Source organism: Scyliorhinus canicula, chromosome 8 (assembly GCF_902713615.1).
Source record: "Scyliorhinus canicula chromosome 8, sScyCan1.1, whole genome shotgun sequence".
NCBI lineage: Eukaryota > Metazoa > Chordata > Chondrichthyes > Carcharhiniformes > Scyliorhinidae > Scyliorhinus > Scyliorhinus canicula.
In genome coordinates this window covers 41,034,691-41,048,593 of record NC_052153.1, presented here as the reverse complement: position 1 = coordinate 41,048,593, position 13,903 = coordinate 41,034,691, and the positions used below count along the sequence as shown (strand labels likewise).

At 46.9% G+C, this 13,903-nt stretch overlaps 1 protein-coding gene across 2 annotated transcripts in view; it reads left to right on the top strand.

Annotated features, from left to right (window-relative positions):
• LOC119970187 overlaps window positions 1–13,903 on the top strand; it is a 143,989-nt gene that overhangs the window by 45,464 nt on the left and 84,622 nt on the right. For both annotated transcript variants that reach the window (XM_038804407.1, XM_038804404.1), the window contains exon 8: window positions 7,692–8,440. In XM_038804407.1, the coding sequence (XP_038660335.1) occupies window positions 7,692–8,440 (749 nt within the window). The remainder of the gene's footprint in view (window positions 1–7,691; window positions 8,441–13,903) is intronic.

Below are 13,903 nucleotides of genomic sequence, written 5' to 3'. Positions count from 1 at the left end.
CGGTGCTCCTCCCCCCCCCCCCCCCCCCCCCCCCCCGCACCAGACCCCTCCACTTCCCTGACTCCCTCAACGCCATGGCCAGCAGTTCAATCGCCAGTGCAAAGAGCAGGGGGGACAGGGGACACCCCTGCCTGGTCCCACGATATGGAATCTCTTGTTAAGAGGAAGAAGGAGGCCTATGTGAAGATGAGGCGTAAAGTCTCAGTTGGGGCGCTTGATAGTTACAAGGAGGCGAGGAAGGATCTAAAGAGCGAGCTAAGACGAGCAAGGAGGGGACATGAGAAGTCTTAGGCAAGTAGGATCAAGGAAAACCCAAAAGCTTTCTATATGTATGTCAGGAATAAAAGAATGACTAGGGTAAGAATAGGGCCAGTCAAGGACAGTGGTGGGAAGTTGTGTGTAGAGGCTGAGGAGATAAGCGAGATACTAAATGTATACTTTTTGTCAGTATTCACTCAGGAAAAAGATAATGTTGTGGAGGAGAATGCTGAGACCCAGGCTATTAGAATAGATGGCATTGAGGTGCGTAGGGAAGAAGTGTTGGCAATTCTGGACAAGGTGAAAATAGATAAGTCCCCGGGGCCTGATGGGATTTATCCTAGGATTCTCTGGGAAGCCAGGGAAGAGATTGCTGAGCCTTTGGCTTTGATTTTTATGTCATCATTGGCTACAGGAATAGTGCCAGAGGACTGGAGGATAGCAAATGTGGTCCCTTTGTTCAAGAAGGGGAGTAGAGATAACCCCGGTAACTATAGGCCGGTGAGCCTCACGTCTGTTGTGGGTGAAGTCTTGGAGAGGATTATAAGAGATACGATTTATAATCATCTAGATAGGAATAATATGATTAGGGATAGTCAGCATAGTTTTGTGAAGGGTAGGTTATGCCTCACAAACCTTTTCGAGTTCTTTGAGAAGGTGACTGAACAGGTAGACGAGGGTAGAGCAGTTGATGTGGTGTATATGGATTTCAGTAAAGCGTTTGATAAGGTTCCCCACGGTCGTCTATTGCAGAAAATACGGAGACTGGGGATTGAGGGTGATTTAGAGCTGTGGATCAGAAATTGGCTAGTTGAAAGAAGACAGAGGGTGGTGGTTGATGGCAAATGTTCAGAATGGAGTTCAGTTACGAGTGGCGTACCACAAGGATCTGTTCTGGGGCCGTTGCTGTTTGTCATTTTTATAAATGACCTAGAGGAGGGCACAGAAGGTTGGGTGAGTAAATTTGCAGACGACACTAAAGTCGGTGGAGTTGCAGACAGTGTGGAAGGATGTTGCAGGTTACAGAGGGACATAGATAAGCAGTAGAGCTGGGCTGAGAGGTGGCAAATGGAGTTTAATGTAGAGAAGTGTGAGGTGATTCACTTTGGAAAGAAAAACAGGAATGCGGAATATTTGGCTAATGGTAAAATTCTTGGTAGTGTGGATGAGCAGTGGGATCTCGGTGTCCATGTACATCGATCCCTGAAAGTTGCCATCCAGGTTGATAGGGTTGTGAAGAAGGCCTATGGTGTGTTGGCCTTTATTGGTAGAGGGATTGAGTTCCGGAGCCATGAGGTCATGTTGCAGCTGTACAAAACTCTGGTACGGCCGCATTTGGACTATTGCGTACAGTTCTGGTCGCCTCATTATAGGAAGGACGTGGAAGCTTTGGAACGGGTGCAGAGGAGATTTACCAGGATGTTGCCTGGTATGGAGGGAAAATCTTATGAGGAAAGGCTGATGGACTTGAGGTTGTTTTCGTTAGAGAGAAGAAGGTTAAGAAGTGACTTAATAGAGGCATACAAAATGATCAGGGGGTTAGATAGGGTGGACAGTGAGAGCCTACTCCCGCGGATGGAGGTGGCTAGCACGAGGGACATAGCCTTAAATTGAGGGGTAATAGATATAGGACAGAGGTCAGAGGTAGGTTTTTTACGCAAAGAGTGGTGAGGCCGTGGAATGCCCTACCTGCAACAGTAGTGAACTCGCCAACATTGAGGGCATTTAAAAGTTTATTGGATAAGCATATGGATGATAATGGCATAGTGTAGGTTAGATGGCCTTTAGTTTTTGACTTCCCATGTCGGTGCAACATCGTGGGCCGAAGGGCCTGTACTGCGCTGTATCGTTCTATGTTCTATAATATATGACGACTGGTCAAAGGCGGTTGAGGGAGCAGTGACACCTCTGCGAGGGTCCTTGGACCAGGTGGAGAAATGCCTCGAGGAGCAAGGGCCGACAATATGTGAGATGGTGTCCGACCAGAGCGATTGGATTGTGTCTTTGGAGGTGGCGTTTGGGATCCTGGGGATCTATGCAAGTCGCTGCGGGTGAATGTGGAGGAGCAGAACAGATCCAGACGGCAGAAATTGCGGATTGTGGGTCTGCCAGAGGGTGTGGAAGGAACGAGTGCCACTAAGTATGTTTCAAGGATGTTTGCCAGGCTGATGGAGGAGAATTTAGCGGGGTAAGAGGCCGGTTGCACAGGCTAGGCGGGACTGGTGGAGGGGAGGGGTGCAGTGGGGGGTATGTAAGGGGGCCTTCGGGCTGGAGTTGCCACGCTAGCAAGCGATGCTGGTGAACAGAGGTGAGGTAGCGAAGAGGTCGCCATGGGGGTTGGAGGTTGAGCGTGGTCATGGACTGAGGGGGGGGGTGCAACTTGGATGGGCCCCAGCTCAGGGCAGAACTGGGAAATTATGGTGGATGATAGAAGGGAATGGAGGCGTAAGCCTCCAGGAAGAGTTGTGACGTGAAACATCTGGGGGCTGAATGGACCGGTCAAGAGATCTAGGATTTTTGCGCAACTAAGTAACTTCAGAGCTGAGGTGATTTTTCTACAGGAGACACATCTCCTTGTGAAGGATCAGGTGAGGTTGAGGAAGGGATGGGTGGGGCAAGTATTTTACTCCGGGGTTTGATAATAAGTCGAGGGGGTTGGCCATTTTGTTGAACAAGAGGATGGGGCTTGTGGGGGCCAGGGAAGTGCGGGACCCGGGGGGATCGTTTGTGATAGTGAGTGGGGTGTTGGAGGGGACCTTGTGCTCGTCAACATATTTGTCTAATACGATGATTGGTTAATAAAGGGGTTATTGGGAGTGATCCCGGACTTCGCTACGCACCAACTGATTATTTGCGGAGATTTTAATTGTGAAGTGGAGCTGAAGGTGGTCAAGTTGAGCCTCAAGTCGATGGGAAGGTCGAGGATGGCAAAGGAGTTGGGGGACTTATGGGATGTAAGGGAATGGTTGATCCGTGGAGGTTCAAGAAACTAGGGGGGGAGAGAGGAGTTTTCGTGTTCTTGCACTTGAATAAGGTGTTTTCGAGAATTGATTTCTTTGTGGTGAGTCGGGCGGTGCTGACGGGGGTGGTGGAGGCGGAGTATGCGGGAATTGTGATTTTGGATCATGTGTCACGTTGGCTGGAGGTGAGGCTTAGCTCGGGGCAGGTGCAGAGGGTCTCTTGACGGCACGGTGGCATAGTGGTTAGCACTGCTGCTTCACAGCGCCAGGGACCCGGGTTCAATCCTGGCCTCTGTCTGTGGAGTTTGTACGTTCTGTCTGTGTCTGCATGGGTTTCCTCCCACAGTCCAAAGATGTGCAGGTTAGGTGGATTGGCCATGCTAAATTGCCCCTTAATGCCCAGGTTATGGGGATAAGGCGGGGTGGATGGGGGAAGTGTACATGGGTAGAGTGCTCGTTCGAAGGGTCGATGGACCGATTGGCCCCCTTCAACACTAGGGATTCTATGATGAGGCATTTTGTGAAAAGGCGAAACTGACGATTGGGAATTATGTGGAGATTGAACTCAGAATGGGGAGGTGTCAGTGGCCATGTTCTGGGAGGCGTTGAAGGCGATGGTTCGTGGGGGGATTATCTTGGTCAGGGCTCACGGGGATATGTGGAGGAGGGACAAGTACGACCGCCTGCTGGATGAGATAGCTGAGGTGGATGGAAGATGCTTTGGGGCTCCCCATAACGGTTGGTAGAGAGGAAGAGGTTGCTGGGCAGTTTGATAGATTGATGTCGGGCAAAGCAGTAGGCAGCTGCGGAGGACGTAGGGGGTGCAGCATAAGTACGGAGAGAAGACGAACCGCATGTTGGCCCATTAGCTGCGGTTCTGGGGATGCTATGAGAAGTTGTATGAGGCCAATCTGGGCAGAGAGGAGGGGGATATGGGTTGGTTTTTGGATGTGTTGGAGCTCCCAGACGGAGGAAGAGAAGAGTTGGGCATTGGAGGAGCCACTGGGGCTGAGGGAGGTGTTTGACAGAATCCGGAGAAAGCAGTCGGGGAAGGCTCGGGCCGGGCGGCTTTCAGGTGGAGTTTTAAAAGGTTTTGTGATAGAGTTGGCACCTCACTTGCTGGGGATGTTTAGTGAGGCAGTGGAGAAGGCAGAGTTGCCAGGGTGACACGATAGCACAGTGGTTAGCATTGTTGCTTTACAGCGGCAGGATTCCAGGTTCGAAGCCCGGCTTGGGTCACTGTCTGTGCGGAGTTTGCATGTTCTCCCTGTGTCTCCATGGATTTCCTCCAGGTGCTCTGGTTTCCTTCCACAAGTCCCGAAAGACGTGCTGTTAAGTAATTTGGACATTCTGAATTCTCCCTCGGTGTACCCGAACAGGCGCCGGAATGTGGCGACGAGGGGATTTTCACAGTAACTTCATTGCAGTGTTAATGTAAGCCTACTTGTGACAATAAAAATTATTAATATTTCACTGGCACAGGGTCGATTACACTGATTCCAAAGAAGGGGAAGGATCCACTGGAGTGTGGGTTGTACAGGCCCATCTCATTGTTGAATACGGATGTGAAAGTATTGACTGAGCTGTTGGCGGGGAGGATGGAAGGGTGTATGCCAGGGTTGGTTTCTAAGGATCAAACGGGTTTTGGGAAGGGCAGCTCTCCAGCAATATCTGAGGCTGTTAATTGTTGTTATGACTCCGTCACGGGGGCAGTCGCCGGAGGTTATTGTTTCTATGGAAGCGGAGAAAGCCTTTGTCAGGTGGAGTGGAGGCACTTGTTTGAAATTCTGGAAAGGTTTGGGCCGAACTTTGTGGCCTGGGTGTCTGTTGTATGTGTCCTGGTGGAAAGTGTGCCCACGAACGAGATGAGTTCACCTGTCTTTGGACTGTACAGCAACGAGGAACGGATGTCCGTCGTCCCTGCTGTTATTTGCACTGACGATTGATCCCTTGGCAATGGCCCTTTGGTGGTTTGCTGAGTGGTGAAGGATTATGATGGGGGACAGGAAGCATCAAGTGTCATTGTACGTGGAGGACCTGTTATTGTTTGTGATGGACCCGCTGGAGAGTATGGTCAGCATCATGGGCCTGTTGTAGAGGTTTGGGGCCTTCTCCGGGTGGATATAAGTTGAATGTTGGGAAGCGCGAGGTGTTTCCGGTGAATGTGGTGAGGTGTGAGGTTAATTTGGGGGGGATTGCCGTTTAAGGTAGCTAGAGAGAGGTTTAGGTATTTGGGGATTCGGATGATGCCAGAGTGGGCTGAGATGTACAGGTGGACAGCATTTGTGGAGAAGGTAAGCGGGATTTCAAGTGGTGGGACACTTTGCACTTGACACTGGCAGGAAAAGTGCAGGTGGTAAAGATAAATGCGCTGCCAAAGTTCCTGTTTGTCTTTCAGACCCTCCCAATCTTTCTCCCTAAGGCCTTCTTCCGGAGGGCGGAGACATTGATCTTGGAGTTCATATTGGCGGGGAAGGTGTCGAGGGTAAAGAGGGCTCTGTTGCAGAGACAGAAAGGGGAGTAAAGAGGGCTCTGTTGCAGAGACAGAAAGGGGGGTAAAGAGGGCTCTGTTGCAGAGACAGGAAGGGGGGGGGGGGGGGGGAAGGAGGAGGATAGGACCCTGCTGTTGTTAGCTCTGGGGATGTTTAAGGGGAGCCCAGTGTTGCAATAGACAGGGTGTGGAACCAGCTGAGGAAGTATTTTGAGTTGGAGAGGATGTCTGTGCTGACACCATGGGATGGGAACCACAGATTCAAGCGGGGGAGATGTATGGGAAATGGAGGGAGGTGGGGCTAGAGAGGGTTAGGGACGTTGTCCGAAAGGAATTTTGCGGGACTGGACGAGTGTGGAGACATTTGAGATACCGAGGGGCAGTGAGTTTAGATATATGCAGGTGCGGGACTTTGCGCGGGAGGTGTGGAGGGATTTTCCCAAGCTGCCGGAGTACACGCTGTTGGAGCAACTGCTGCTCCCGAATAAGTTGGGACAGGGCAGGATTGGAGATATATACGGGTTGTTGAGGGAGCAAGTGATGAGGATCAAGGGTAAATGGAAGGAGGAGTTGGGGGCTTGGTGTGAGGTGATGCAGTGGGTGAACTCAACCCTCCTCCTGCAAGAGGATGAACTTGCATAAATTTGTATGGCAAGAGATACTGAATTGCTTCCCCATTTGCCCTCTGGGAGAGAGAGAAACCACAACATAAATTAGTAGCAATTCTCCTCGAGCAGGAGCGGGAGAACATAGTTTACCAAATTGAGAACCTGGGATTTCTCCCACTCACTCTCAATTTTTGAGAACTTGCAGAGACTTTACTCATTGACTGTGTTGAATGGGCGGCACTGCTGCCTCACAGCTCCAGGGTCCCAGATCAATTCCAGTCTCGGGTGAATGTCTGTGTTGGGTTTGCACTTTCTCCCCGTGCCTGCGTGGGTTTCCTCTGGGTGCTCCGGTTTCCTTCCACAGTCCAAAGATGTTTAGATTAGGTGGAATAGCTATGCTAAATTGCCCCTTAGTGTCCAAAAGGTTAGGTGGGGTTGGAAAAACTTAAACCTATCTTTGTTTTTATGCTCTGGAAGAGCGTGAGCCAATGCATCCATGTGTTTTGGATAGCTGACTTCTCTGATTCAAACGGCAGCTAGCAATTGAATGCAAACTAATTCATTTTGAAGTCTGTCTTTATTTCAAAATTGTCTTACATTTTCTCAAGGGAGACCATGATAGCAATAGGATTTTCCAAAGTATTTCTGCCGCAGAACCCTTTTGACCTCCAAGAGTACTAAAAGAACCCCATAGAAACATTCTTATTATACTGAAAAATTAAACCACATTAAGTTGTCATTATTGCACGATTGCTATGATAACACTAAAATATTGCTTACCCCGGAACCCAGTTTGGGAACCCCTGCCTCTCAATATTGTATTGAGATTGACCAGGTGCATGCATAACTGCTAAAATGCTGCTGTGACCAGTTTAAATGCAAACGTTAATAAAAATATTATTAAAAAAATAAAATGCTGCTGTGCAGCCACCCTCCATTTAAGAGAATCGAGACTACAATAACAACAACAGCAGTTTTCTGTTGCAAAGAATAACATTCCAAGGTGCTTCACAGCAGTCTCGTCTGACAAAAATGACCAGGCTAAATGAGATGTTGGCGAAGTTTTAAAACCTTGATCAAAGAGTTTGGTTTTCTGGAGGAGAGGGAGGTGGAGAGCTTTAAAAAACCAGACGAACAATTTATTTTTCTAACAATTCCATTCAAATATAAATGACAGTGAATTATTATTATGCACAGAAACTGAATATGTCCTGACCAAAGGCCCCTTGTTGCCATGTGAAAGAATATTAATGCTAATTCAAAACAAAATTAATGAACAGCCGGGATTTTTCTTTAGATCAAAATTGAGTTTTTATATGAACATCAAAGGTTGCAGTATCTAATTCAATCCTGTTTCCCAAATTTCTTCCACAGACCTGTTGTTTCTGTGCTGCCACCAGCAGCGCAAGTTGCAACGAGCATTTCAGCCCCCAAGTATAATGACTTTGAATTTGAAATGACGGAAAATGAAAGCTTCAGTTTCGAATCACAGGTTATTATACCAAGAAAGAGCCAGAAGCCAAATATACAGGAAAATAAATCTGTCTCAAACATAAAGGAAGTAATAAAGAAAGGAAAACATAGGGAAACAGCAGAAAAAGAAGTCGCTGCCACGGATGAAAAACAAGATAATTTACTAAGTAAACCCATGCCCTTTCTTAAACAGCTGGCATACAAAGAAACTTCTAAAGTGAACAAACCAACCAAACCAGAAGAAGCTGGAAAAAAGTCTGCTGTACTTCCCTTGAAGAATAATGTGGAGGAATTACAGGAAAAATTAGCAAATGAACCTTCATCTACCTCTAAACTACCTTTTACTCCCAAACAAAAAACAAAATTAAGACTTGTAAACCAAAGGTCAGGAACAAAACATGCCGCAGTTGAGGGCAACCGAGATGAATGTGAAGTATTCCAGCAAGAGCCACCAATGACTGTTGGAGAAAAAGCAAAAGGAATGGAAAAATCCAAAGGATCTAAACAGAGTGCAGTAAAATTTAAGCACGCTGCAAAATCTGATAGTTCGCCCAATTTGTCCAAAGCAGTTGCAAGCAGTAGAAAAATAACTTTGTGCACCAAATCTGCAACTCCAAACAAAAAGGTGGTCAACCAAACAATGTCATCAGGTAATGATTTTATATTTATTCTAAAGCAGCATGTAACTGCTGATTATCTCTTGCTTAGAGGTGATTCAAATGTAGTATGGGAGCTAACCTGATCAAAATGACTTTACTGTGAACTGTTTACTGTTAACACACAAGCCGCATGTGCACCATCAGTGAATCAACTTGCAGGTGCCATATCTGGTCCTAGCATTCTTTTGAGTATGCAAACATTTGCTGCTGCTTCTCCTACGTACTTAACACTGACAAAAAATAACTGGTACAAACATCTTTGAAACAGAATGGAAGCAAACTGAATTCCACACCAGTTGATTCCTATCAACCAGTAAGTAACTTTAAAAGCTGATATAGGTGCATTATATGATGTACCTTGTCATCTTCAATTGAATTGAGGCATCATTTTCATTCATAACATAAAAGTTATTTTCAAATTTTCCCCACATGTTGTCGGCCATGGTTTTTATTCCATGCAAACTGTTCAATATACATCTTTTCCATTCAAGGAACCCTGCGTAATTTGTTTTTGGTTCCACTACTTTTTAAAAGAATAAATTTGTTGCAAATGCCCAGTTTTACAACTTAAATACTGATTTATTCTTCACTAAAATCAGATGTCAGTTTGAAGTAGGTGAATGTTGAGAAAGGTGTGGACAGTACATTAAAATCACAGTGGTGAGCAGCATTTGGTAGCCCAGAATTGTCAACACCTTGAGTCCTGAAATCGGCAAAAGTTATTTTAATCCTTTATGACTAAACACTGTTTTTGATGGGTTAAATTTCCCATATGAATCATAAACATTAAAAGAAAATTCTGCAGATTATGGATTTTGGGACGAATCCTTTTGTTGGTTTTACATTTATGCATTGTGGCCTTCTCCAGGGCTCTGACACTGTACTAGAGATGATTTTCAATAAAAAAAATGGGTACCCAGACCGAAAACAAAGGGAAACAAAATTATACAACAAATGAATAAGTATACCCTCAAATGTATACAGTGTACAGGTGTGGGGGCCCCCTATTTTTGTGCCCCCTGTGGTCAGTTACTGCAATAGTAATATTTTGGTTATGTGCCTGCTGCCTCCTGGCACTAGAACATGTGGGGGACGGGGACGTGTTTGACATCCGCCTTGGCATTGCTGTTGCGGTTGTGCGTGTCTCCACTGCTTGTCCCTTCTTAATTCCCACTTGCTATGTGTTTTGCATGATGTCCTTCCCATCCCCGCCCCCCTTCCACTCTTTCTTCTGTTGCCTGTCTTGTTTCTCCCCCCTGTTGGCTGCTGCTCATGAACAGGTCTTGGATCAGGCTGCTGAATGGCCTCCACGAGTTGTGGAATGCTTCCTTTGAGCCCGGATGGCGTATTTTATTTTAGTTTGAGATATTCTGGCAGATCGGATTGCCAGTCTGCGGGCTTGGGTGGCCCTGCTAATCGGCAGCCAGACAGGAATCTTTGGCGGGCGATCAGGGAGGCAAAGGCTAGGGTGTATGCTCCTCTCCTCATAAAGAGCTCTGGCTGCTCCAATACCCCGAAGACACCACTAGTGGGCATGGCTCCACCCTCATCCCGCAACATAGAACATAGAACACTACAGCGCAGTACGGGCCCTTCGGCCCTCGACCTTGGACTTGGCCTCAAAGAAGATCGCCCAATACCCGACAACCTTGGGGAAAGGCCAGAATATATGGGTGTGGTTGACTGGGCCTCCCTAGCACCGTTCACACTTGACCTCCGCCTCCAGAAAGAACCCGCTCATGCGTGTTCTGGTTAGTGTGCCTGTGCACTTCCTTTAAAAGCCTTGCGCATGAGGAAGTGAAGTTCGCCCTGTACAGTGCTTCCATCCTAAGTTCTCCACCTATCTCCGTGCCCAACCCCTCTTCCCATTTCTTTTGTGTCTCATCAAGGAGTGTAAGTACGTCTTCTAGTGTCTGTTTGTACATGTCAATCCCCTAGTTCGCCCACGATCAGAGGTCTGTCCAGTAGCGAGTGTCCTGGTCTGTGGTGGAACGTCGTTGTCTCTTTTTGAATAAATTTTCTGAATTGTCTGTAGCTTAGCTTGTTCCCTTTCGGGAGTTGGAGCATTTCCGTGAGGTCCCCCAGGGTCGCTACTCTGCCATGTATGTATAGTCCCCGACCATCAGTGTCCCTTCATCCTGCCTCCACCTTTTGGACAAAGCATCCATTGGTGCGGGGATGAATCTGTGATTTTTGCAAATTTGGACATTGTGGTCAGACCGAAGTGGTGCCGTAGTTCGTTCCACGTTCCCAGCATGGCCACTACCAATGGGCTTTTGAGTATTTGGCTGGGGGTGATGGGAATATGGCTGTGGCCAGTGCTCTGACGGTCATTCTGCACAGGAACTCTCCTCCATCCTGACCCATTCTGCCTTTGGCTCCTTTTTTAAAAAAAAATATAATTTTTATTGGAATTTCTTACAGAAAATATAAAATATAACAACAAACACTAATTCAGCAGGGGCATGGGAACCTGGATTGTAGTTTTGGGATACGGGAGATTGAGAGTATAGAGGTCAGGAGCACAGATTTGACTTCACAGGAGGGTGCCAGTGTTCAGGTAGGTGGTTTGAAGTGTGTCTACTTCAATGCCAGGAGTATACGAAATAAGGTAGGGGAACTGGCAGCATGGGTTGGTACCTGGGACTTCGATGTTGTGGCCATTTCAGAGACATGGATAGAGCAGGGACAGGAATGGTTGTTGCAGGTTCTGGGGTTTAGGTGTTTTAGTAAGCTCAGAGAAGGGTGCAAAAGAGGGGGAGGTGTGGCGCTGCTTGTCAAGGACAGTATTACGGTGGCGGAAAGGATTCTAGATGGGGGCTCTTCTTCCGAGGTAGTATGGGCTGAGGTTAGAAACAGGAAAGGAGAGGTCACCCTGTTGGGAGTTTTCTATAGGCCACCTAATAGTTATAGGGATGTAGAGGAAAGGATGGCGAAGATGATTCTGGAAAAGAGCGAAAGTAACAGGGTAGCTGTTATGGGAGACTTTAACTTTCCAAATATTGACTGGAAAAGATATAGTTTGAGTACATTAGATGGGTCATTCTTTGTACAATGTGTGCAGGAGGGTTTCCTGACACAATATGTTGACAGGCCAACAAGAGGCGAGGCCACATTGGATTTGGTTTTGGGTAATGAACCAGGCCAGGTGTTAGATCTGGAGGTAGGTGAGCACTTTGGAAACAGTGACCACAATTCGGTGACCTTTACATGAGTGATGGAAAGGGATAAGTATACCCCGCAGGGCAAGAGTTATAGCTGGGGGAAGGGCAATTATGATGCCATTAGACATGACTTAGGATGTGTAGGTTGGAGAAGTAGGCTGCAAGGGTTGGGCACACTGGATATGTGGAGCTTGTTCAAGGAACAGCTATTGCATGTTCTTGATAAGTACGTACCAGTCAGGCAGGGAGGAAGGGGTCGAGCGAGGGAACCGTGGTTTACCAAAGAAGTGGAATCTCTTGTTAAGAGGAAGAAGGAGGCCTATGTGAAGATGAGGCGTGAAGTTTCAGTTGGGGCGCTTGATAGTTACAAGGAAGCGAGGAAGGATCTAAAGAGAGAGCTGAGACGAGCAAGGAGGGGACATGAGAAGTCTTTGGCAGGTAGGATCAAGGAAAACCCAAAAGCTTTCTATAGGTATGTCAGGAATAAAAGAATGACTAGGGTAAGAGTAGGGCCAGTCAAGGACAGTGATGGGAAGTTGTGTGTGGAGGCTGAGGAGATAAGCGAGATACTAAATGAATACTTTTCGTCAGCATTCACTCAAGAAAAAGATAATATTGAGGAGGAGAATGCTGAGACCCAGGCTATTAGAATAGATGGCATTGAGGTGCGTAGGGAAGAAGTGTTGGCAATTCTGGACAAGGTGAAAATAGATAAGTCCCCGGGGCCGGATGGGATTTATCCTAGGATTCTCTGGGAAGCCAGGGAAGAGATTGCTGAGCCTTTGGCTTTGATTTTTAGGTCATCATTGGCTACAGGAATAGTGCCAGAGGACTGGAGGATAGCAAATGTGGTCCCTTTGTTCAAGAAGGGGAGTAGAGATAACCCCGGTAACTATAGGCCGGTGAGCCTAACGTCTGTGGTGGGTAAAGTCTTGGAGAGGATTATAAAAGATACGATTTATAATCATCTAGATAGGAATAATATGATTAGGGATAGTCAGCATGGTTTTGTGAAGGGTAGGTCATGCCTCACAAACCTTATCAAGTTCTTTGAGAAGGTGACTGAACAGGTAGACGAGGGTAGAGCAGTTGATGTGTATATGGATTTCAGTAAAGCGTTTGATAAGGTTCCCCACGGTCGTCTATTGCAGAAAATACGGAGACTGGGGATTGAGGGTGATTTAGAGCTGTGGATCAGAAATTGGCTAGTTGAAAGAAGACAGAGGGTGGTGGTTGATGGCAAATGTTCAGAATGGAGTTCAGTTACGAGTGGCGTACCACAAGGATCTGTTCTGGGGCCGTTGCTGTTTGTCATTTTTATAAATGACCTAGAGGAGGGCACAGAAGGTTGGGTGAGTAAATTTGCAGACGACACTAAAGTCGGTGGAGTTGCAGACAGTGTGGAAGGATGTTGCAGGTTACAGAGGGACATAGATAAGCAGTAGAGCTGGGCTGAGAGGTGGCAAATGGAGTTTAATGTAGAGAAGTGTGAGGTGATTCACTTTGGAAAGAAAAACAGGAATGCGGAATATTTGGCTAATGGTAAAATTCTTAGCAGTGTGGATGAGCAGAGGGATCTCGGTGTCCATGTACATAGATCCCTGAAAGTTGCCACCCAGGTTGATAGGGTTGTGAAGAAGGCCTATGGTGTGTTGGCCTTTATTGGTAGAGGGATTGAGTTCCGGAGGCATGAGGTCATGTTGCAGCTGTACAAAACTCTGGTACGGCCGCATTTGGAGTATTGCGTACAGTTCTGGTCGCCTCATTATAGGAAGGACGTAAAGCTTTGGAACGGGTGCAGAGGAGATTTACCAGGATGTTGCCTGGTATGGAGGGAAAATCTTATGAGGAAAGGCTGATGGACTTGAGGTTGTTTTCGTTAGAGAGAAGAAGGTTAAGAGGTGACTTAATAGAGGCATACAAAATGATCAGAGGGTTAGATAGGGTGGACAGTGAGAGCCTACTCCCGCGGATGGAGGTGGCTAGCATGAGGGGACATAGCCTTAAATTGAGGGGTAATAGATATAGGACAGACGTCAGAGGTAGGTTTTTTACGCAAAGAGTGGTGAGGCCGTGGAATGCCCTACCTGCAACAGTAGTGAACTCGCCAACAATGAGGGCATTTAAATGTTTATTGGATAGGCATATGGATGATAATGGCATAGTGTAGGTTAGATGGCCTTTAGTTTTTGACTTCCCATGTCGGTGCAACATCGTGGGCCGAAGGGCCTGTACTGTGCTGTATCGTTCTATGTTCTATGTATGTTCTAATGAAATGCAACAAAATAAC